This window comes from Aythya marila, assembly GCF_965140915.1.
Source record: "Aythya marila genome assembly, chromosome: 13".
NCBI lineage: Eukaryota > Metazoa > Chordata > Aves > Anseriformes > Anatidae > Aythya > Aythya marila.
This window is the reverse complement of record NC_139054.1, coordinates 10,183,263-10,208,183: the sequence shown is the minus strand read 5'-3', so window position 1 is coordinate 10,208,183 and position 24,921 is coordinate 10,183,263. Positions and strand designations below refer to the sequence as shown.

Below are 24,921 nucleotides of genomic sequence, written 5' to 3'. Positions count from 1 at the left end.
CGGGTTCCCCACTGAGACGTCACCACTAACCTTGCGCCAGTGAAACCGTGTGTACCCGCGGGGCTAACACACTCCCGATAACAGCGTGAGTCACGCTTTCTCCCCTTCTCCCTGAGGAAGATGCTCGCGGGCAGGGACCGCGGCGATTTCCAGGCACGGGCCGTGCCCCCTCCCCACAGCCCGGGGACAGGGCCCGTGCCCAGCGGAGCCGCTCGGCGCTGCCCTGGGGAGGGAGCCCCGGGGTCACTGGGGCCGGGGGTGCAAAAGGAGCAAGAGCCGCGGCTCCGGACGGTGCCTCAAATGAAGACGGGGGGCAATAAAGTATTAACGTGCCCTTATCTTCTGAAGCAATAGAGGCGCTATAAACGCCTGGCACACCAGCCCGCAGCCACGCCTGGGCCATGGGCTGCAACCTCCGGGGACAGGCGCAAGAAATGGGGTTTGCAAGCACGTCACTCTGCCCCAGCTTCCTCCTCAGAAGGACGCTTGCTTGGCCCCACGCCTTCTGCAGGCAGCCCCCACAGAGCTCCCTCCTGCCCTGGGGACAGGTACAGGCGATGCCACCTTCCCCGGGCATCCCGCAGCACGTGAGGCACCTGTTAAAAGGGGCAGCCCCGGCTGGATCCCACAGCACTGAGGAGCCCTCCAGGCAGGCAGAGTTTACTCCTTCTGCCACCCCACAGCTGCTTCCTGTTCCCTCCTAGGGCAGTGGATCCGAAGCAGCAAATAATTCGTACAGGCTCTCTAAGGAGCACGGGACCAGGTGCTGGGGGAGACCGTCTCTGCCCCCAGTGCAACCCAGGGAAGCCCTCGGAGAGGAGAGGAGGGAGGGGAAGAAAATTGAGGCCAAGTTCCTGATGGGCCGAGGCACTTGGAGACGGCCTCCGCATTCCTCTGCCCTCCTCCTGCCCCCAGCTGCCTCCCGCGCTGTGCTGCAGCCTGGAGGGGCACCCGTACCTCACCTCCAGGGGCTTCCTGCCCTCCCAAAATCTTGGGGACGGCTGTGGCTGGAGGCACAGAGCCGGGACACCAAGGTGAGGCTGGTGGTGCCCAGCTCCTCTGGTTTTAGTGGGAGGCTTTGCAGGTGAGGAGCCAGCTCCTCCTCAGGGGACACCTTCTGTCAGAGGGAAGGCCTGTGCTGCACCTCACGGCCTCCCATGTTCTGCAAAGTGACCTTTTGGGGAGCCCTAAAGGATCTTTTGCTCTTTACAGAAGAAATCTGAGGTAAGCAAGGCGGAACAAACTCCATGACACAGAGGGGAAGTGGACCTTTGGGTGCACCACAGCAGGCTCCTAGAAAACACTTTCCTGGTTGAGGTCGAACAACAGCTCAGAAATTTATCAGAAGAGCTATAAAAACTGTTAACCTTGAAAAATCAGGTATTGGGCCCATGAAAAGGACACAAGGGTTCGATCTTCATGGCATTACATTAACATCACAATCGCATTTTTCCGTAATTTACGTCTAATCTACCCTCGAGGAGCTCCAGGTTAGCCATCTCAGCAGAGCCAGCACACATGCAATCTGCAGCAGCAACAATCTTTTATCAGCGCAGCCTACACCAACTCAGCCAGCAAAACAAGCTTTATCAGCAAGATGCACTCGTACAGGAGTGTAAATCGAAGCTACACCAGGGATTTTACAGAAATATCATAGAATCACAGGACGGCTCGGGTCGGAAAGGACCATAAAGCCCACCCAGTCCCAACCTGGTCTTGGACACTTGGAGCTTCGCTGGACAGCCTGTGCCAGGGAAAGCGGGCTCGTCTCCAGACAAAATCCATCCTGGAGAACTGGGAAGTGCGGTGCAACTTCTCTTCAGCTCTGCAGGCACCCTGGGCAGCTCCCCTGCCCACCTCTGGTCAAGCAGCAGCGTGCTGCAAGGAAGAGAGTGAGGCCAGAGGGTCCTGAACACCTTGGGGTGAACAAACCGAGCTGCAACCACGCTAACCAGGCCGCAGATCATCCCAAACGAGCCTGTTGTCCCCATGCTCAGGATACACCGGGCCATTTGAGGCCTGCAGTCCAGGGGCGCCCCTAGTTTGGCAGCTTCTAACCTGTAGGTTACTTCTAGGTAACTTCTGTAGTTAACTTCTAGGTCTGTACCTCGAAGACACCCAGCCCGAGAGGCAGCCAAGCCCCTCCAGGCTCTCAGCGTGACCCTGAAGTCATCCCAGAAGAACAGGAACCAAGGAGGCTTCACCAGCCCCAGGGCCGCCTCCTGCCTCTGCCCAGGACTTCGAAGGAAGGGTGTGCTTCAGAGCAGCTTTTCCCACAGCGGGGAACTAATCTTTCCTTGAGCAGGTGCCTTTTTTCACAGAACCTGCAATATCCTCTCTATTTCTGGGATGTCCAGCTTGCTAAAAAAGGCTAAAATCAGGACAAAACCCACGTCACAGAACAGCATGACTACCCTGAACTCGTTTCCCTAGAAAACCTCTAAGTTTCTCCAGGTCATCAGAGCAAAGTCCCACAACACCAGCTACACCTGGCAGACACTCCCAAGATTGCCACAACGGATGTATTGTTACCCAAATTTTCAGCCCTTTTCCTTTTAAAGGGTGGGTGGAAGCAAGAAGAGAGCTCTTCCAAGCCTCTGAGACACCCAAGAGGTCTGCAGGCGTCACAGAGCCGAGGCCACCACTGGCTCCACAACCTTGATGCCCCCATGCCCTTTGAGCTGCTCCAGGGAGGCTGCACTGGGATGACCACGCTGCCCTTTGCCTTTCAATTTTCCCCTGGCTGCAGCAGAGGCCAGGGGACAGCCGTCAGCGTGCGGGGGAGAGATCAATTAATCTCTGATCAGCCCTACCTTTCCGGCCATGGCTCATTTCCTCATTGGCCTCCTGCTCTTCCCAACCCACCTCGCTGCAACGGTGGTGCCAGGCCGCGAGGCTGCTCTCTCCATCTCCCTGCCGGCACCTGGGGCAGGGGGCACCGATAAGAGGCAGGAATAAGGTGGCAGGAATAATCAACTCCTCCTTTGCAAGGCAAGGACAGCGGGCACCGCAGGGCTGGGGACTGTCCCCTTGTTGCATTCCCAGACTTACAATGTCCCTAAGTTGTAAGTCTGCAGCTGCAAACAGCTGTTGCTGCACAGAGCACAGGCAGGTGCAGCTAATTCCCCCAGCTCAGGGACTCCTGGCTAAGAAAAAGTCTGACAAGGGGAATAATCCCACCCTCAGGCACTCCGATGGCAGCTCCATCATGTTGGAAGAGACGAGTTTATCCTTGGCTGTCCCTGAGCTACCCATTCCCACGGGAAATCTTTGTAAAACAGAGGGAAGCTGCCCACGAAACGCAGCGCTGAGCCTCCCAGCTCACGGGGGGGATGGAGCAGGGCACCCGCACGCCTTGCAGGACAGGCTGGGTTCCTCCAGAGCCTCGCCAGGGCCGCCTGCTGCAGCTCCAAGGGTCCAAGAGGCACGGCATGGTACTGCCAGGGAGGACCTGGAGCACTCCAGGAAGAGAAAGCTTTGCCAAGTGGTCTTATCTTTTGAGATGCTTCACTGACCTCCTCACCTGCAGTAAGGATTTATCTTCACCACACAACTTAATTCCCCCAAACCATTACGGCATCGCAAGCTGTTGGCACGGGCGCTACGCTGCGTGCTGTCGGAGATGCAGGAGGGAAGTGCCAAGTTTCAAAATCAGGTACTTTGATATCAGCTTATCTAAGGGAAAATAAACAGCTGCACTGTTTGCCAAGTTGCATCCATTTCGGAAACGCTCCCTCGCGCAACCATGTTCTGCGTGATTTCTTTCCTCCGAGGAAAACAAAGCAGCTCGAGAAATGTCAGGGACCCACGTATCACCGTGGAGAGCCTGTATTTTGCCTTGCTGGTAATGCGAGACGCAGAGGTGAGAGTACGAAACCCGCTAACTGCTCACAGGCTGTTAAACATCTCTGTAGGCGCACGGATCTCTGCCGATCGATGCTTGCATCAAAGCTGCCCTTTCCTCACCACCTCCTCATTCAGAAAAGCTCGTTCCTGTTGCTAACGCCCAAGCGCCTTATTTCTGTATGTCATGCGAGTACGGGCTCCGTTCCCTGGGCGGCAGGAATTGAACAGGAGCAGCTCTGAGCTGTGCAGGCTCTGCCACGGCTCCCACCACGGCAGCAGCCAAGGTCCTGGAGACAGGGTACAGGCACACACGGCACGACAAACATCGGGGATGTCTGTAAATAACCTCCGAAAGAAATAAGGTCAAGTACTATTAGGGATAAACTTCAGATCCCAGAGCTAGCTATAATGGGATGGAATAAAAAAGATGCAAAGAGCAGCAGCAACCAAGATTACTAGCTAACACATGTGGAGATCAAGCCGAAAGGAGGTGTAGACATTTCCCGCTTTAGCAGCAGCTTTGGAGAAGAAAATAAAGCTCCGTCTTTTCCCCTTCCCACGGCAGATGATTCAAAGGATGACTCGCTTATGGTATAAAACTTCCCAGCACGGCCAGAAGCATGACAGCTCCCCACAATCTCTCTGGCTATGCAAAACTGCACTTCATGCAACTGTAAAATTAATGCAAGCGTCCCAAACGCTGTGAAAGGAACCTTCAATTCACTGTGATATCCCAGTGGAGATTTGATCTCCTCAACAGCTCTATTGAAAATGAAATGCCACGGGGGTGTTATCCTGTGGTTTGAGGACCAGCTGGCAAGATGTCAAAACAAAAAAGAAAAAAAAGCAAACATAAATGGAGATAAGAAACGCTGCCTTCAAACCATGAATGGAGGGAGATAAGGGAGCTACCTTCAAACTCAAGTGTTACCACCTGCAGTACTGACCTGAAAACCCAGCAGACAGCTCAATCTGAAAATGTCAAGAGAGCTCATAGACACAGATCTGAGATCTGGAAACATGAGCTAGACACAGAGCAGGACTCAAACAGAAGGACGGGAGATCAAAAATTGTAGACAGCGGCACAATACCTACAGACTGTAGGGGAAAAAAAAACACTTGTATTGATAACATCCTGCCTGCCTGCACCAGCAACAGTGAAAGTTGTGCAGTGCTGCATGCTAAGCCCAGCCACAGGGGAAAAGGAGGCTGCAAAGTCCTCAGCACGCAGGATGAGGCACGCTGTGTGCACACAGCCGGGTTGCTCAACTCCCGACTCTCAGGCAACACAAACACCTGACTGGTGACACCACCTGAGCAGTTTCTGTCATGTGGCCTCACGCCTTTGCAGGACAAATGAAGTGCTTAAGTCATGTCAGAAGAGCCACAGTGTGCTGGCCACACACACACACGCCCTGCCCTCCAGGCCCACCAGGAGAACGTGCCCAAGAAAGATGTGTCCCTTAAGCAAGAACTGACTGCGGGAATTTGAGAGGGGTTCTCCTCAGCTCCTTTAAGCCAGGCATTTTGTACCTGCAGGAAACCACATTGGATTTGGGAAGCTTGTGAGCTGGAGATAAATACAGGCTTAAGCAATATTGACAGACTACCACTTGCCCTTGCCCTTATTTGCTGCCTCTGAAGCCTGCTGGAGGCAGGACGGGCAGCTACAGCATCCTTTGGTCCGTGTGGCCCTTCTCCTGCATCATACCTGGCTGCTCCCAAAACCGACGTCTGCCCCATGTTCTCTGAGTTCCCTGAGCCAAAAGGGTGGTCGTGCTGCTGGCTAAAAAAGAGCCAAGCAGGCCTGAAAAGGAAGTTTAAAGGAGAAGCTCCCCCACAGGACAGCTACTGCTGAAAGAAGCTGCCTCAGCCACGCTAGCCCGGAGCCTCGCAGCTCTGACTGCACGCCCCAGCGTCACCATGCCACCAACTGTTCCCATAGCTACACGCAGAGATAAATTTAGCTCAAGGAACCTTGTGTTGCTACATTATTTAACAAACAAACAGATGCACTCCGGAGGAAAAAGGCAGGCAGGGACCCAGTTTAGCTGCTGCATGGGCCGATCAAGACCACGGACTCAAGGCCGAGTGCAAGGGCTCAGATCCTCGCCGTCACGCTGCCCCCGGCCGTGTCCGAGCCGTGCCTGTGCCATCCCCAGGGCTCACACCACCTCCAGGCTCCCAGCCCCCAGGGAAACCCAGCTTCCAGCAACAGGGAGCAGAAAGCAGGGCCTGTCAGAGCAGGGGAGGGCACGGAAGAGAGCCTCCTGCCCCACAGAATGACCACCGAGAGCAGGAGTGAAGAACCCAGGGGTTTATTGATGTACAGAAGGCCCAGCGGCAGCGGAGATGACTACTGCTGCGTGCGGTTTGCCTCCAGTACGTTCTGCAGGATCTCGTCCACCTGATCGGACTCAAAGTCAATATCCTGGAGCTCCACGAGGGGAACGATGAGCGAGAGAAGCCAGCTGACGTTCACACGCAGCTTCTTCAGTTTCTCCATGAGGCTGCGGGCAAGAGAAAAGCCAGGAGAGGAGTCAGACACCTCCCATCAGGCACAGCTGCCGCCTCCCCTGCTAGGAGTACCACGTGCACTGGGGTTTCCAGCTCCATCCCATAATGATCTCCATTACAGACCCAACAGTGTGCGAGGGATCCAGCAACAATGTGCCACAGTGCGGCACTGACACTGCACGGACAAAGCACTCTTCTGTAAGGCATCTTTGAAGCCTCATCAAATGATCTGGATTCACCTGCTGATTCCACCCCCTCACGCCAGCAGGATCCTCGGTTCTGACCCCGTTACCTGCACAGCCTGACGGGTAGCAGGGCAGCAGTGTCCCGTGGAAATGGCAGCCCACGGTTACTCCTGCCCTCTCCCCCCACGTTAGGGATGATGGGGACTGCCAAACGGCCAGCCCGCTGTTCTCACCTCTTCACGTCGTCTTCTTCTGGGCCCCTGCAGGAAACCTGTGCCTCCCTGAGCGCCTCTAACTGCGTCTTTGTATCCTTGAGTCTCTCCATCAGTTCTGCCTTCTCCTCTGCGGACCTCGCCAGCTTTGCTTTCAGCTCCTGCAGCTCAGCTTGGCAGTAACCCGTGTGTTTTTCACTCCAGTACAAGCCTTCCACCTTCTGAGGTCTGAGCGTCGCCAGTTCCTGTTGGCTTTCCAATAATTCTGTTTTCAGGCAACACTTCTCACGCTCAATTTCCTCCACCTGAAATGTGAAATGCACAGGAATGGTATCAACCAGCAAGATAAAATGAGTTTTGCCAGGCCTGAAGGAAGAGTTAAGAGTCAGCAGACCAAGGAAAAAGCCCAGTGCATTCTTTTTGCAGCCGTCCTGTCTCTTTATTCCTCCCTGACCCACCTTCTCTGACACCCTCCCAGCCAGCAGGGATACACAGCTGCATATTCGCTACCTTGCACCGAAGCAAATCCCTCTCTACAGAAATGTTCTTCAGTTCCACAGAGATGTTCTCTGCTGCTCTTCTCACATCCTCCTGCTCTGTCATGCCCTCCTGCTCCTGTTTGTTGAGGACCTGCAGTTCTTTTCCTCCTCTGTCTCCATCACCGAGGTCTGGGGCTTTCTCCACCTTTAATTTGTGAAGTCTCTGCTGCCATCCAAAGGGGCAGAGCTGAATGGGAGCTTCACCACCTGTAGCAGCCTTCAAAACACTGACAACTGGCAAAAAAGGTTTATTTTCCATGTCCTTTGAGCTCCTGCACGCATTTACACAAACACTCACGTCTGCAGGCCATCTTTTTGGTTTCAATTTTGGCATTTGCTCTTTCTGCCCGCCTTGGATCACACCAGTCTTCTGATCTTCTGCTGAGCCACTGGGCAATGCCTCAAGGCAGCATCGCTCCCAGCGTGGCACACTGTCAGCAAGGCTGGTGCCCGGCTGCTCTTCAAGCACACGAGTGTGCGAGCTGCCACCTACATTCAGATCCTCCTGTTTTCTACACAAAAAGTTTTCCCCGTCTTGGTAAGGTAACACAAAGCTCTTTGGAAGAGAGAAATAGTAGGGGCTAGGAGATGCCAGGACTGGGGGTGAAACCACCACTATGTTCTCAGCCTTCTCCGGTATTTCTTCTTTTTTGGTCAACTTGGGCTTGCTGGAAAACAAAAAAATGGGGGTGAGAGCAGGCAGGAGCCTCTCCCATTCGTAGCACAGCTGACCTCAGTAGCTGCTGCACCTGTAGCAAATGAGCAAGCTCTGACTGTGGGGATCAATCCTCCTCCTGGCCAGGTGTTTGCTGCCCAGTACGAGGCATCGCTGCTCAGGACAACTCGTGCTATCTGTCTTTCACACCACTCTGCTCCTCACACTCCCTCTCTCCCTTACAACTAGTAGCTACCATGCCCATTTCATGCAGGGGACGCATCGGGCCTACAGAGCTGGAAAGATTCTGGCTCCCTTCTACCCAACCCCACTGCCTGTCCCCCATCTGAGACAGCAGTGGGGCTGAACTGTGGTCCCTGGAAAAAACAACTCAGAAATGTGCTAAATGTCCCATCTGAAATTAGTTTGCCAAATGCATTTCATTTCACACGCCAGGCAGGTCTGTTCCCAGCGGGCTGCCACTCTAAGTTTCTTCAGCTAAAAAATCATTTGGAGCATGTCTGGTCACAAACCCAACCAGATCTTGCACCTGTCGGAGCCCCGGATGCCTGACCTGTTTGTAACAACCAAACTGAGGAAGGGAAAGGCCCTGCCCTGATGCAGCCCAGAGGCCGTACAGGGGAGACGTGGAAGGGCTGCCCCTCGGCCAGGCTGCCACCTGGGGCAGAGACAGGCTGGCAGTGCCACCGTGTGGGAGAAAGCCCACATTGCTCCCTCCTGAAATGCACAGTTTCAGCACTTGCAGGCAGAATTACAAACAGCAGAGGAGGGGGGAAGGAAGATAATTCGAAAATATACAAATAAATACATTATATCTCAAAAAAAGACTTTAAGACAATGTGAGACTTAGAAACATTATTCTCCCCAGAAACCTGCTTTCGTACTGGAAGCCACGTGGTCTTCAGCTTCCCTTGGATGGAATACCCTCTGTACAGAGCAACTCCTAGAGCTGAATTCTCCGGCTCTGGCAGTGGAAAGGCAGCCACGTCAGCTGCCATTCAGACTGACCATGGCACTGGAGAACTGTCAACATGGAAATTCATTTAAGTCCAAGGGGTGTGAAGGTGTTAACACCGACATGGACAGGCCATTGGCTGAGCTGAAACTTGGAGGATTTAAAACCATCGATTTGATCCTCCCTCAGTTCCTCCCTGCTCACCTTCTCCGTCAGGACACAGGAGCGTGAAGGAGAGTTTGAGCCCTGCAAGCCAATCTCCCAGCCAGGGAGACAGATCCACTGGCTCTGGCCAGCACACGACTTCCAACAAACTGCACCTCACCGAGAGCTTCCACGCTGACCTCAGAATGGATCCCAACACGTGGGCAGAAGAAAGAACATGGGTGGGGCAGAAGCACGCACCCTATGACCACTTACCCTGCTGTTAAGCAGCTGTCTTGCTCCCGAGGTCCATCTCCTCCCTGGACTGCAGTCATCTTTTTGAGAGGAAGGGAAAAGGCACCAGTCCCAGGAGCGTACTTTTCCTCAGGCTCCAGCTTCCCAGGGCAGGTGTAACTGCTGGTTTTAGCAGGCAATGACACGGACGCAGGGGGTGACACCTGGGGAAGAAATGAACTTTGAGAAGTGTAAACCAACAGCCCTCAGTACATCAGCTGCACTGGGGGAAACCAAAGCTTAGCCAAGAGGAAAGACAGCAGGACAACCAAGGCCCTTCTGAGCAGGTTCCACCAGACAGGTGCTAGAACCAGCACACCCCAGCAACAGTGATCCTTGGGGCTCAACCAGGAAGGCTCAGTTTCCAGTCCCTCTAATATCCATTTGGCAACGAGGGGCCGGTCTCGTTCCCAACAGACACCACTCCAAGGAGCTGCCAGCTGCGACCCGGCCTCCTTGCAGTTATCTGACTCATGACAAATCTGTGCAGTCACTGTCCACAAAGCAAGACTGCTCCCTTGCCGCCCCACCACCCTGTACCACGGAAGCACAGGCGGTGTTTCAGGCTGCAGAAGTGCTTCTCCTTGATTTGGGAACAGCGTGTCAGCTCCTCTGTGCTTTGACAAAGCGCCTGCTGCTGTGCAGTGAGAGCCTTCATGCTTCTTACAGGCAAACATGCAGCAGACACGCTGCCTCTACATCCATGCGCCTGGAGTAACATGAAATGACCGTGTTGTGGAGGAAACGTGAGCAAAGCAGAGAAAGAAGAACGTGATGCTGCAAGACGGAAGAGATGACAAACCTGAGTGAGCACAGAGGTACTCCCAGAAACCCTCCAAGGCTCAAATTGGGGCAGACTCTGACAGTGACTCTCATTTGCCTACATGGTCTGCACTATGCAAGTTTATTAGAGATGGGACACAGCAGAAAAACGGTTTGTGGGAAGGAGGGTGAGAAATCCCCTGTCCTTACCAGGTTTGTCCCTTCCAATGAACTGAGAAAAAGACATGAAGGCATGCGACATGAAGGTATCTTTGGGAGGAAGGCACACAGAGGGACTAGGCTGGAGCTGCAGAGCTACAGGAAGACATCTGAACACTACAGTGAGTGCTGGGGGGGAGCTGTCCCTACAGGATGGCCAACCTGATGGCATGCTGCAGTGTCCAGAGCTGCCCGGAGAACCCATTCTGGGCAGCCGTGTCCGAAAGACAGTTCTCCTGAAAATTCAAAACATCAGAGTCTTTATGTAACCAGTTAACCTGAAAACAGGAGAGGCGGCCACACAGAACCTGTCCTGCAACCCCAGAAAAATCAGCAGGAAGCTTTCTGCTTTCTTTCTCCTCTTCTAGGCAGGAGTGACAGGACAGGGTCAGGAACTGCCTCGGTCCCTGTTCCTGTTAAGAGTCTGAAGCACTTCTGAGCTGTAGGCAGATAAAAATTAAGGTCTCGTTTTATACGATGCTCCAACATCATGTGTTGGTGTCTCTCCTGTTGGGGGAATGAGAACAACAGCGAGGCAGGGGTAAGAACCTGCCAAGCCCTAGAGCATCAAGCACAAAGGCTTTCCCTGTGCTGCTTCCTGCAGCCTTCTCCCACCTGCCTCACCTGCTGTTCCACACTCTCCTCAGACAAGGATGAACTTCTCCTCTTTTTCCCTCCACTCTGCTCCCTAGAACACAGAAGGGAAAAAAGCAAGTTTCTTCTTGCTGTCATACTGAGGAGTAAAATGTTCTTTTGCCAGGAGTAGAATGGGATAAAGGAGGAATGCAGCAGACATCTCCTGCATTAGAACCATGTGCCACTGCTGCATCAGGGACACCCAATGCCTCCCTTTCCCCACTTCTTGCTCCAGGTAGCTGAGCTGCAAAGTAGAACTGGATATACTCACTGCTTCATGCATTTCAGTCTGTATCTGGGGCTGTTCTCATCACTGTGTTCCAGTTCCTCGGGCACCAAACAGCTTCTACAACAAGAGCAGTCAACCAGCCAACCATACTGAGTGTGTGAAAGAAGGGGTTGACTCCCCTCACCCACCAAAAATCTCCACTGTTTGGACAGCGAAGCAACATCGCTGATCCTTTAGGATTTCAGATAAAAGAGGATCGAGAGAGTAACTGAAGAAGTTAAATGCTTCTGTGCTGAAACACTAAATGGAAAAGAGCCACTTGAATCACAAAATAACATAGATGAAGAGCAATAAAGTGCAGACTACGAGATGGAGCTCAGCCCACTATACAGTATGCCAGCCAGTTCTGCTTGTTTTGAGCTGACAGAGGAATGCATCATAGCCAGTGTGGGCAGCGTAGACCACTAATAGCAGCTGCTTCAAAGGAGAGAAACTGTCACAGTCACGAGCCACGTGACAGCAGTCTGCAGGAAAGCTCCCCCTGTGCCCCACTGTACACTCACGGGGATGTCCTGAAGCACAAGGCACAAATTCTGCATACACGGATCTTCAAAACCAGTAAAAATAAATGGAAGCAGCACTTTTCTGACAGTCACAAGCAGTGCACAGATGCTTTCACTGAACTGTTAAACACATCCTTAGGTCTCCCTCCTCAGACGGTAACCCTAATTTAGAAATGATCTGTACACCTAGGCCATCCTAATTACTCCTTCCACAGTAACTTCGCTGCCTGGTCTGCTCTGCCACTACCTTGCTGTGTGATTGCCCGCTTGAACCAGGTTGTTCTGAAGGTACTCACAAATCCCACAGTCCATTTGTGTGGCTTGACAAAGAGCTGTCTCCATCTGTAATCTATGCTGCTTCCTCTCCCAGATCACAGACTTTTAACGTATCAAGCAGCTTTAAATGGAGCCACTCCTTTATTAGCTTTCTCTGTTGAAAAGTGGCTTTATCATCTACTTTCTATGCCATAAATACTTACCCTCTCCCTCCAAAGCCAGATGATTTCCATAACAGTATTACAAAGGCTATCTTATTTATCTTTGTGGAATGCCAAATTTCAATGGATAAAGGCAGTCCAGCCATTTAAACTGGCTGCACTCTGGAATTTGCTCATCAGAGGAAAGGATTTTCCTTCAGTAAAATCTAGACAGTTGCTCTCAGTCCCCAGTCTATCAGTTCTTTCTGCTTAGCACTTTAGCTGATACCCTCAGCAAGGAGGCGAAGCTTTTTTTATCTTCCAATAGGTCAGCAGATCTCAACAAGAAACCATATTTTGTTATTAGCGGGGTTAACATTTGGCTGTAATTCAATCAGTACATTTAACTAAAACCCACCCACTCCTACAGAAGTGCTTTTAATTTAAATGGCCCAGCTTCCGCTGCTCAGTCTCATTTTAAATGCATCAGGAAAAAGAGATTGTTACAGTGACCATAGCAAGCATGTACTGAAACAGGTTCCTATTTTAACACTGTCTGTTTTAAGAAATATATTCACAGGTATGTGGAGGGAAAGCAGGAACTCATGCATTTCATTTGTATTTCAAAAATACAAAAACATCTGTATTTCAAAGATGTGTGATGGCATGGAGAAAAGTCACTCAGGATTCAACCTGCCAGTCCCTTACCTGTATTTGTGGAGGGGATGGAGATGACAAAACCACTGCTCTGGAAACGATGTAAGGTCAGTTCTGTCAGGGAGCCTCCTCCACTTCAGACACTCCTCACATTGTACCCATATCTGGTCTGGTCTGTCTCTGCAAGAACCAGCACTCAGCCTGAGTATCTCAAGTGCAGAAAGAACACTGGGAAAGGCTGCTCCAAACGAGCATTTACCTGATCCCAAGGCAATCCTAGCACGCCCATGGAATGGTCTGGGGCAGCCAGCACGCCTCTGCTCTCCCATGAACACCCTGCCCGTGGTGTGGTATCCCCCCAGCAACCACAGGGCCTAACTCCCCAGGCTCACATTTCAGTTCCCTATAGGAAGGAGGGGTCCAGTCACCCCCTCACAGCCTCTGTCCCTCCCGGTGCCACATCCCCATCCCATGCTGCCTGAGGAAAACGCGGCGCTTTTAATGCTGGACAGGATCAGAGCAGTGGCAAGCTGGTCCTTACGCTATTACACGAGCTGCATCCGTGCTTCCCAAGTTTATCTGTTGCATCTTTGCTTTCCAGTAGTTGTTGAGTTTCTGTCCCAGCACAGAGATCATCCGTCTGAAAGGAAGAACTCCATAAGAAGTCGGACAAATCCCACTGACACAATGGGCAGAACAACGAACAGCCAGGGCAAACACAACCCCCTTCCCCAAGATCTTGATTCAGACTTGCAATTCCATGTTTTAGGTTGACCCTACTTTGTCACCCACCCCACACTTGCCAAAAATGGACCCACCCCGCTTAGTTCTGCACAAACCTGCTTTGGCCTGTTCTGCCCCCGTCTCGCTTAAAGTTGTCAGAAGTTTAAAGTTGTCACAAGTTTAAAGTTGTCACAAGTCTCCTTCCCCAGGCGCAGCATTTCCCGAAGTGCTGCAACCCCAGGAGAGCAGGGGCTGGTGCCCAGAGGGAGGATGTCACCTCCTTCTGTTGCACCCCTTTATTGGAGGCTCCCTGAAAGCATCCAACTTTTTTTTTTTTTGGCTTTAGAGGTCTGTTCCCAGATTGGGCAGCTCTGCTAAAGTGCACATGATCACAGGCTCCACTCAACTCTATTTTGTTCCTAATAGAGTCCAACTGCAAGGCTGGACTCTTGTGGGGGAACAAGCATGGATGCCAGGCCTGAGGGAACACAGACACTGTGTCCTTTCCTCAACCCAGGGCTCTATGTTTGCACCAGGCATCCATGGCAAAATTCTCCATGATCTCTAGGCATAACAGAGAAAGTAAAAATGGTCTAATTTGGAGCTACTTCAGAATAAACAGACCTGAGAATATGTGCAGTGCTCAGAACAAAGGTCTGAAAAGCCCTCAGAAGAGCCCTCTCCAAGCAGCATCCCCGGGGCAAAGGTCTGTCTTACCGGTACTCCTTGCTCTCTTCAAAGTCCTGTTTGTTGTGCGCTGGTTTCAAGAAGTTGCATTCAATTACCCCAATCACACCCACGCCTTCTCCCTGCGTTGGGGGTCAGAAACCAAGGGGAAGAGCTGCTTTAGCCAGTTCTGCTCACAACAAAAAAGAAAGCAGCCCTTTGAGGAGTGCAGATGCCCCAAATCCTGTGATACAAAGGTTGACGGCAACACCAGGGCCTGCGTCTTGCAGGCCAGCAGCATGTATGAGGTACAAACCCCATGCCATAAGGGTATTTTGAGCACATACTGAAGCTTTTTGTTCCAGAAAGCAAAGCACATGCTGGCTAAACTGACAGACCAGAACCTTCACGGCTAAGATGGCCATCTCCAAGGTGTGCCATAGCTCTGAGCTACTGCTGCAAGGCCACAGCTGGAACTATTGCTATTGCCACAGCAATACTAAAGAGCAGCTGGATGTTCCTAGCTAACTAAAAGCTGGACAGCCGCCCTGTCCAGACACACATACACTGATCTGATCCTAGGGACATGGCCTCTGACATCAGGTCCCTCAGTTCACCCCTGAAGACTGCGCAATGTAGGTACCAGGCTGCTTTCTGCAAAGCCCCATCCTCCCCTCTCCCATATAAAAAGGGTTAAAAGACAAGCCCAGCCACTCACCTTCTTTTGGCAGCCCACCTTCTCGTAAGGTCTGATGAGCCGGTTCTTGTGGTACATCATGATCCCATAGTGGTGTTTGTTCTTGCAGTTGAATCCAAAGGTGATCTTCACCCTTTCGCTCTGAGGGAAAACACGTTAAGGAAGAAAGAAACAACAAGCCCTAGAGGAGGAGTAGGGGAGATGCACAAGTTCCACAGGAAGAAGCGAAGCACACCAGAGAGGCTGCAGGATGGAGCAGCCCACGCTGCATTCCTCAGCACGCCACCTCCTTTCCTTGAGAAGAAAACAGCACTCGGCCTACTAACAACCACCTCGTGCACGCAGCCAGCAATCAGATAAGAACACATAACTGACTGAAGGCGAGCTGGATCCAGCAGTACTGAGTGGAGTCACTTTGCTCCTGCCAAGTCAAAATGTGCTTTGGTTATAGCTTTAATAAAACCTCTGATAGTCATTCACATTGCCCTGATAATAGAAGAGGCAGATCTGTGCAAGGAAGCTGCCTCCGAGTATATCACAAACACGATAACTAATGACTAGTAATTTTAATTGTGATTAAAAGATAAGGCAGCAGTGTTTACAAAACGAAACAAGCCCATTCAGTCAGGGCTGCAGAAATCTTAACAACTAATAACGACACTAAAGTCCATCAAAGGAGGAAGAGCTCACCTTCAGCAGACTACAGTTACATGAACTCAGTTCCAGACAGACTGCTCTCAGATAGGGAACTGTGGTATTAGGATTAAAATATTTAGCTATTTTATTATTTTTTTTTTTGTCTAAATACATTCTAATTTGCTTATTTCTTAAAGTCGGAGTTCATGTCTTTGCAATGTTCATAGTCATCGTGTGCTTCTCGATACAATGCCACTTCATACATACACAGCAGACCTTAAACTCCAAATCGTAAGGAGCTGTTATTTCATGCACATTGGTTATGCAAGGACACAGCACCTTTGAAGCAAGTATCTAAGTACTTGCAAATAAATTCTTCATATTTGATCAATATTTTTGTATTAATGTAAGCACAGAAATTCAGGACCCCGAACCACCAGTTAAGCACGTGAGAGGAAGGGGGGTAAAAGATGCTCAGACGTAATTCAAAACAAAGTGAAAAGAAAAAAAATATATGCAAAGTTCTTTCTGGGAGAGATTTGAAGGGAAAATTTTTCTCTGCACTTGGCTTTGACTTGGGGATAACAAATAGTCTGTGCTCTGTGGGCACTGTTCTCCAAAAGCACATCAACCTTTTAGAAGGTATTTTCAAAGCAAAACTGACCAGGCAGGAAAAGCCTCAAGCCCTTCCCCGTGTCATCCTGCCCTACCACAGGACGTTACCTTTGGGGTACGGCAGGAACTGGCTGACATGCAGCCTGACCCCTCAGCCCTGTTAGCCACTGCTCCAGTGGAAGCAGCTTTGAAAGCTCCCTTCTAAGCTTCACATCAGGACTTGGCTTCTCAAAGGTGACCAGGAGATGGGAAGAAGAAAATAATTCAGCCTCCCTATTCATTTAACTCTTGAGTTCCTCTCTGCACTAGACAAGGCCTGAGCCATGCCAAAAGGCGTCAGGAAGGATACAGAGAATCTCGGCTTGTACAAATCGTGTTCGGTGTTCGCCAAGCTTTTGGTGATCAGCTGAGTGTTCACCTTCTTCTGTCGCAGGACGATCTGCACACAAGGCTTCAGGTACAAGACACTGCAGTACGCCTAGGAGAAGGGACGGCACAACGAAACAGGAGGCAGAGGTCTAGTCTCGTGTAATCTTTTCCAGATGAACCCAAAATCTAGTTTGGATTTCGTGTTTTTTGCAATTCATGTGCATGGCAGGCTCAGGGAAAGGCCACTCTGCTCCCTTCCAGCCCTCATCAACTTACCCGTAGCGAGTACTCCATCTCTGGGGCAGCACACTCTTGAACCTTCTCCTGACAGCGCAGCCCCGTTCTCCTTGGAATCTCTGCAAGGAAGTCAGCTAACCGAATATCGTGCTTATCTGTATCAAAATCCAGCTCTGGCTTCCCATCTTTATTTCTGAAAAACACCAGACGCAAAAATAAGGACAATCTCCTCCAGTCATCAGCTCCCCAGACTGCTCTTCCGCATCAGGGTCCCGAGGGAATCTCCTGAGGAGCTGATAAACCAGCCTATCTCACACGCCCCACGGATCTCATTAGTCAATTGTTTAATTAGACGTTTCAGCACAGAACACCAAAGCAGCAGAACACTTCGGAACAGTCTCGGTACACAGACAATGAAGGTTTTCCATTGCACAGGCGTGACAGACAACTAGACCCATCTCTAACTCACAGCAGGGCATCCCAAGCACTCAGTCATCCCGACGGAGGAGGGGGAAACCCCTGCAGCTGTTCCTCCAGCACACAGACTGGATAAAAGCAGCCCAAGACCACCCAGGCCAAGAACTGTCCAGAAGCTGCCTCTGCTATCAGTTCCTTCCCATGCTTGGGGGCACTGCTGCCTCCCTGGGCACCCCGGCCCCGTACCTGTGGATGTTCCAGATGAGGACGCGGGTGCCCTTTTTGCCTGGGATGTCATCGAACTGTGCCAGCAGCTCCTCCTGAGTGTTGAACAGGGTATGCTCCAGGATGGCCTTCAGGCTGAGCACAGAGTCTTCAGTAACAATTATTTTCTCTAGAAGCCACACGGTCAAGGAGAACAGAGCTGCCCGCTCCACTTATCTCCCTTTTGCCCCAGGGGGACAAAAAATAAAATAAAAAATCAGCTACCCCGTGCCCCTTTGGATGATAGTAGCAGCTCAGCCACTGGGAGGAAGGATACTGTTCTGTTGGCTGAATGGCACCAGCGGGACAATTACTTCCTCAGCCTGTACACCTTCCAGGTAGGTCTGGGAAAAGAGCCCCACGCTGAGGGCCCCTCCGTTCTTGGTGAACACAATGGCATCCTTCCCCAGCCGCATGGAGCCAGACTGGAAGCCATTGCCGTTCGATCCACAGGTTGGGAGGTCTCTCTTCTCAGTCTTCTCCGTGAAACCGAAGCTGAAAGCATAGGAAGGAGCGGACTGTTATTGTGTGGATCTGCCACATCTCAACCTAGACCACTACATGTTTGCCCCAGAGCAGCTTTTAAAGCTTTGCTTCCTCCCCCCGCCTTCTTACTATCACCAGCTTTCTGCTCTCTTACCACAGACGAAAGATTTTGCAAGGAGCTTCCATCTGCTATTGCTGTATCTCATTCAGGTTTCCTGAAGCTTTCTGTCACCCTCTCCCACTTCAATTCACAGGCAAGTACAGAAAAAATTACCAAGCCCAGGGCATTTCTTTCCTCCTTCCCACACAATACAGGGCGGGAAGGGGACATGGCCTTATTTTTTTGTTTGTTTTTATTTCCTGAAGCCCATTTGCTTTTCTGAAGAGCTGTGGACTTTGCGTGTGCTGCATTTCAAGAACCGTTAGTTTCTCTGCTTTGCTCCCTCACGTTTTGTTTATATCAAATCAAGTTGTCAGAGGAAAAAAAGACCCAGGTCCTAACCCTTACGCTTCCAGCCCTGAAATGACCATGCTTTACAGAGCAAGCTAGGAAAGGAGCAACTCGTGAAGGAAAATCAAAGACAGGCCATTTTGTAGCAGCAGCAATTCTGGGACAGGAGACAACCATGGTTGGTGTGAGGATCACCCCCCATCAGGACACACCCCTGTCCACATGGGCACATCTGACAAGCACAGGAGAGGAAGGAGATGCTGCAGATGCAGATGACACCTGGAACAGGGAAGCGGGGCTGACAGAAGAGCAAGAAAGGAGACCTCAGGTGCAGGCTGGGCACCTGCCAGCAACACAGCAGCCTCTTAAAAACATGAAAGAGGCAGTTACGGGAAAAAACAGGTTTCTGCTGTCCTGTGGCTGACTTCAGAACACTCATTCTGTCAGTTTTTTCTCACCCCAAGTAGCACCTCATGTCCTCTCTGCTTGTGCACATTATACTGGGTGTGAGGAGGACTTGTAGCTCGTTACCTGAGCATGTGGCGGAGCTTTTGAGGAGTCATTCCTGCCCCGTTATCCGTGAAAGTTAAACAAAGGTGACCCTTGAGCTTCACAACATCAATGCAGAGGAGCTTAGCTGTCCCACCGGGCTCTGAGGCGCTGTCTGGGGAAGGAAGAACCATGGGCAGCAGGCTGGAAGCAGCGGGTTCATTGCCCTTCCTCCCTCCCCAACCCTGCCTGCCTCCGGTCAATTCCATCGAGTCAGTTTCTGACCCCATCTCTCCCAGACACCACGGCCATGGGGCGGCACAGCAGCTTGCCCTCTTGCCCTGCTGCTGCCAGGGGACATCTCCTCCAGCCCTGAGGCCGAGCAGCTCCAGAGCCACAGGGCAGGAGCACAGGGGGGACACTGTGACACCGGTGGGCGGCTGGGCTCCAACAGATGTACCCCCACCGCAGGGATACAGGGGGTGGGCGACACAAAATGAGCCCAAAAGTCACGGCTGGCAGGCACCGGGCTCCTCTCCCGGTGCTTACCGAGCAGCTCGGCCACGGCGCTGAAGGGCCCCGTGCGGCTGGAGCCGCAGCCCCTCGGCTGGCAGCGGGCGGGGGCGGCCATGGCGCCGCTCCCTCACCACCCGCCACAAGATGGCAGCCCCCGCGCGGCGCTGCCGTACGGCAAGATGGCGGCTCCCAGCGTTAAGTCCCTCCTCCTAACGGTAGGGCGACATGGCGGCGCCCAGCGCCGTACAACAAAATGGCGGCGGCCGGCGCGGAGCCACAGCTGAGGCAGCACGGGGCAGGGGAACGTTCATCTGCCCTTGTAAATGAGCACTCCGAATAATACCTTATAAATGCATTTATTTACATGGCTTCCCCTCCCCTTCCTTGCCACAAAAGGCAGAACACAGATGTAGAATGGGAGGAATAAGCCCGCACAGCCCAAGTGTGTACGGACGGTGACAGGGTTGTACGCAGGAGGCCCCACACAGCCCGTGCCCTCACGCAGATCCTCGTGTGCCACCAGGGCAGAGGCACGCTGTGCTGCCCCAGCACCATTCCGAGAGGCCACGTCCAGCCCCAACACCCCAAGCCATCCCTGCTGGCTGGGGCTGGGACTGAGCTGCTCCTCCCCTCCAGAATCCTAAATCCCCAGCTCTCTCCCTTCCCCACTCTGGGATTTACGGACAGCCACGTTATCTCCCAACAGTCCTTCGCTGTCCCAGTTATCACCAAGAAGCTCCCACGGTCCATGCAAGTCTACCAGGTTCCCGCTCCTCCATCCCTTACTTGGCAGGGGGGGTCTCTCCAGCAGAGGGGCAGGGGGCGGCAGGATCTGGCTCTGTCAGCTGCCCCTTGCTTTTCCCAAATTCAATCACAAGCGGCTTCCCCTGCAAGACGTACCCATTCACCAACAGCATCGCATCCTGGGCCGACTGAATATCTGCAAGAAAAGAGCAAAATGGGCTGAGATGACACAGCAGGTTCTGACACAGACACCCACAATGCTCACACATCGTCAGTCTGCACCGTGACCCCGTGCAGTTCTGGGGTCCTCCAGCTGAATAACTGCAGCAGCAAAATGTATCCCCTCTGTTTTGATGAATCCTTCCCCAGTCCAGAGCAAAGACTATGACATGATACGAAGGAAAGGGAGCAAAGTCCCCTCCTGCTTCATGGAGAGAGGAGTTTGCGCCAGTCGAGGGCCCTGTGGGAAGATGTGGCACCTTCAGGAGTCAGGGAAGAACTGAGGCAGGAGGCAGCGACTCACCGGGGAAGGTGATAAAAGCCTGACCCCGCATCCGGCCGCTCAGCAGGCGGAACTGGATCAGTGGGCTGTTCTCCTTCTGGAACCGAGCAAACAACGACACTAGGTCCTTCATCGTCACCCGAGGGCCCAGGTTCTTCAAATATAGCACCTGTAACACAGAGACAGGGTCAGCTGGCCTGCACCATGCCAACAGATGCTTTTTAACCCATCCCCAGTCTGTACACCTCAGACATACGAATTTTCAACCACTCTGCCATCCCGTATTTATAAACCATCTGCCGTATTTATAAACCAACACAAGCACCAGCTAGCAGTTAAGCAGAGTTTAAATAAAGTCACTGCCAGTCTCCGAAGGGCTCAGAGAGGGAGAGGACATTTTGTCTAGGGACACGCCAGAGCCAGGAGGGGCTAGGGGCTGCAGCACAGCTGTTTGCCAGCTGTGTAACCTCCCAGAGCCACCCCTCGGCAGGCAGGATCAAGCAAGCACCCTCCAGGCAGCAGCCATGCAGTAGCAGAGGAGTTTTTGTTTGCTGAAGCAGCTTTAGGACATGCTGTCTGGAAAGGTGAATAACTCATGGCTCATCTCCAAATACCTTGTTGGGCTCTCCAGGATGGTAGGAAGCAAACCTGGGTATGTTTCGGAGTTCTTCCTCTGACAGACGGTTCTTGCGAATCTCCTCCTCCGGGAGGAACTCCACAGGCTCTTTTATAGTCACAGGTCTTGGAGGGGACTGATGGGGCTTTGTTGCAGGAAGGCTGGGACTTTTTTCCTGGTCTGTCTGCTCTTCCTGGTCTGTCAGCGATGACTCCTCCACCACTGGATGCCGTGGGGCTGGGGAAGGGAGCAAGCATGGGTCGCTCTTGGTTGGCTGGACTTCTTCAGGTAGCTGCTTGCTCAGCAGCTCTTGGTAAACACTGTCCAGGTGAACCATGGGGTCCTTTTCATCTGTTATCCTCCGAGTGTCATCTAATCCGCAACAGAGAAACATGGCAGTGTGACTACCCCCATCACCTGTAAAACGCAGACTGCAAAAGAGACACGGACAGGACCCCAAAACAGGAAAAAACACGTTCTGAACCAGCCTCCATGCAGGTTAATTAAATAGGAAGGGCAGCCCTAGCAGGCAGCAGGTGCTGGTGTCTCAGCTTAGGACAAACCTACAGACAGGAGCAGAACCATCACTGGTGCTGTGTGCAGTGCTCGTTTCTCCCAGAGCTGACCCCAGCAGCTTATCTGCAGCCACACTCCAGCACATTCTCGTGATTCCTTCACCACACCCTCACTCCTCCTGCATGCACAGCCAGGATGTGCCATGCTACCTTTCTGCGCTGATACTTGGAATATAAATATTTGGTTTCTAGGGACAACATCACGTTAAACTCCCGGGTTTAAAGAAAGTCCATCCCACAGACTTAGTGCATGGAAATGAGGGGGACATCTCCCAGCCTACCAGCCTCAGCTCTGCTGCCTCTCAGTTTTGCTAACTTCCACAACACTGACACCAAAGCAGGGAGAAGGGGACAGAGAATGCTGGGTCAGCTGTACCTTATAGACCGAACACTGACCAAAGTGGTGTTTCAGGAGATAGGAGAAGTTGTTTTAGGAGTTCCTCCTCATCTCGTTTGTTATTTGATATTGTCTTAAAAACAAATCCCAGCAGGTTCATGCCTGTACATTTCTCCAGCTAAAGCAGACTGGAGCAGCTTTTACCAACTCTAAACAACACCAGACTCTCCATCCAGAAAGCCAGAAGAAACCTCTGGCTCGGGGACTACACCGTTGAGGTGAGAAGTGTCATGCAATGGTCAGGGCACTGGGAACCAGCTGCTGGTCTCCATTTCCACCTCTGCTACTGGCCATACCCCCACCCACACAGTGCCAAAACAGAACACCTTCAGGGACAGAAAGCCAGACAGAAATGTGTCAGACCCCCACATATCCATCTCTCCCTGCTGCAGCAGAGACAGGAACAGCCACAGGCACACAGACCTTGGTGGTAGAGTGCCCGGAGGAAGGAGTGGCGGTCCGTGCCCTGAAAGAGGGCGTTCTCGATCTCCATCTCCCGCCGGCTCAACTGCTTGCTGCCAGCAAACCTCTGGGGCAGCGCGAGGATGCGCTGACGCTCTTCCATCTTCTCCTGGATGGCATGGAGCCGGTCCTGTGTGGCCTCCGGGGCCGCTCCCAGCCCAGAGCCCTGGAAGACAGGCACAGCTTTGCTCAGGCACCACACTTGCACTGCCAGAGCCCAGTGACATACCCCAAAGCCTGGAGGGGCATTTCTACCCCCATATCCATCTCTATCAGAATCCCAAGGATACATTTTTCTGAGGCTGTAGCTGGATTTTCTTTTCTCAAATTCAGTTCAAGAATTAGTGGCAGATGCTTCCATTTAAGGTAAGAAATCAGGCTTTTCCCTTGCACTGCTCACAGCCTAAAAGACCTTCCCATGGGTACCTCTCCCTCTTTGCCTGGGCCAGTACCTGCCCTACTTCCATTCACCATTTCACGGCTTCTTTGGGGCGCAAAAGGCTATTTATATGGAACGGCAATTCTGGGAAATCATTTGTAGCACTTTGTTTTAAAAAAAAGCTGCAATTTAGCAGCTGAAAATAACAGAAGCCTACACTTGATACCTTGCTGAGAGCTCCACAGGCAATCTGGAGTCCTCTGTCTCAGCTGATTCCTCCTTGGTGGAATCTTTTCACTCGGGGCCTCCACATACAAAGTTGCACATCTCTACTGGACTTGAGCTCTCTACATTTTCTTCTCCTCTCACGAGCTGTAGAGAACGTACTCTAATGTCACTGGTTCGTGCTGTTGGAGTACTGTTTGCCATTCTATTCTATATTTCTAAACACCCCAGAACCAATTTTATACCAAACACAACAAACTTGTAGCATTGATATTTATTTTCACTCTTAAATTACCCAGGTTTAAATACAGGCTCCACCATGGCTGGGTTTGCATTTCAACAGCAAAGCAAGAAATGGCTTCAGCTGAAGAGAGGCAAACCCACGATTACTGCAGGCAGCTTCCTGCTGCACACAGCTACTGATCAGGAGGAGGAGGAGATGGGTGGAAGCCAATGATCAGCCTGCTTTGCACCTTTTATTTTACCAAATTCAGAGCAAAACACTCCAGTACACCTGGCAGAATGACCCCAAAAGCACATTGTCTCTGGAATGTGAAAGAGGCAAAGGCAGGGGAAGGAGGCGACCTGCTTCGGTCCAGCCTTTACATCCTTCTTTCAGGTGTACGAACAGCTGAAATGATTTGCTCAAGGCCATCAGAGTGGCCTGTGACAGGAACACGGTCAGCTCTTGCTGTGGTGCAAAGAACCAACCCTTCTTTCCACCACAGCTTGTAGCACAGAGCCTTTAACCACAGACAACAGGCCAGAAAAAACGTGTGATGGTGCTGGCTGCAGGCGAGAGATGCAGGGAGCGGCCGAAGGACTTACAAAGAACCTGAGCTTTCTACAAGGGTGTAGAAAAGGGTTTTTTATGGGGTCAGCGAGGCGTGGCCACGTTTGGACGGAGCAGAGCTCTTCCAGCCTGGATGATTCTGTGATTCTGTGTCTGAGCGTGCCTCACCTTCCCCGCCGAAGCCCGGTTCTTCCAGAGCAGGATCTCCGTGTCCGACAGCCCCAGCTCGCGGAGCGCCGCCGTCTCCCGGTCGCTCTCCTGTAACGCCTGGAACTGCGACAGGGTCAAGGCTCCCGCAGCCTCCTCCCCAAAAGGCTTGTAGAAAGCAGCGGGGGCGAAGCATCGCCGCTTCGACTTGCACCTGCAACCCCAAGAGGCAGAAGCGCCTTAGGGACCCCGATGAGGCGACCCCGCTGCTCTGCCCCCCCCCAGGACCCCCTGCCCGGCTGGGGACTCACTGCTCGATGGAGGCGGAGGTGTCCAGCTGCTGCTGCAGCAGGCTCTTCAGCTGCCTCTCGCCTTCCGTCTCCAAGTCCTCCAGGAGCACCTCATCGCTGCCCAGGCTGCTGTTGACCCTGTGGAGCAGAGGCAGCGCTCAGGGGACACCCGCACAGCGCCAGGGATCCCAAAACGCTGCCCCCCCCCCTCCAGGACCCGCTGTCGCCCTGCCCGGCCCGCTCACCTCCTCATGGCCGCGGCTCTCGCGTCCCGCCCGGGACTACAACTCCCGGCAGCCCCCGCGAGCGGCCGTGGCGGCCGGCGGAGGGCGGGCCCGCGCGGGGGCTGCTGGGAATCGTAGTGCGGGAGGGCCG

General features: G+C 52.4%; 2 protein-coding genes across 2 annotated transcripts; both read right to left on the bottom strand.

Annotated features, from left to right (window-relative positions):
• Positions 1-6,202: 6,202 nt before the first annotated feature.
• On the bottom strand, positions 6,203-18,950 carry MORC4 (MORC family CW-type zinc finger 4; the record flags this gene model as incomplete). The annotated part of the gene is made up of 15 exons (XM_082771105.1): positions 6,203-6,356; positions 6,782-7,065; positions 7,271-7,967; positions 9,351-9,532; positions 10,974-11,037; positions 11,257-11,331; positions 12,902-13,030; positions 13,392-13,490; positions 14,291-14,382; positions 14,958-15,077; positions 16,537-16,665; positions 16,833-16,986; positions 17,457-17,604; positions 17,752-17,969; positions 18,943-18,950. The coding sequence occupies 15 exons, from the start codon at positions 18,948-18,950 to the stop codon at positions 6,203-6,205; spliced, it is 2,553 nt and encodes an 850-aa protein (XP_082627231.1).
• An 830-nt stretch (positions 18,951-19,780) lies between these two features.
• On the bottom strand, positions 19,781-24,832 carry RBM41 (RNA binding motif protein 41). Its single transcript, XM_082770946.1, has 7 exons — positions 24,792-24,832; positions 24,568-24,684; positions 24,278-24,470; positions 22,674-22,878; positions 21,277-21,650; positions 20,684-20,831; positions 19,781-20,356 (listed from the first exon to the last, which is right to left on the bottom strand). The coding sequence occupies exons 1-7, from the start codon at positions 24,797-24,799 to the stop codon at positions 20,199-20,201; spliced, it is 1,203 nt and encodes a 400-aa protein (XP_082627072.1). The 5' UTR covers positions 24,800-24,832; the 3' UTR covers positions 19,781-20,198.
• Between the last annotated feature and the right edge of the window lie 89 nt (positions 24,833-24,921).

Coding starts and splice junctions, on each gene's coding strand:
- RBM41 (XM_082770946.1), bottom strand. Junction 22,879..24,277: donor ACCGGGCTTCGGCGGGGAAG/GTGAGGCACGCT, acceptor CCTGTCTTCCAG/GGCTCTGGGCTGGGAGCGGC. Junction 20,357..20,683: donor GGCTTTTATCACCTTCCCCG/GTGAGTCGCTGC, acceptor CTTTTCTTGCAG/ATATTCAGTCGGCCCAGGAT.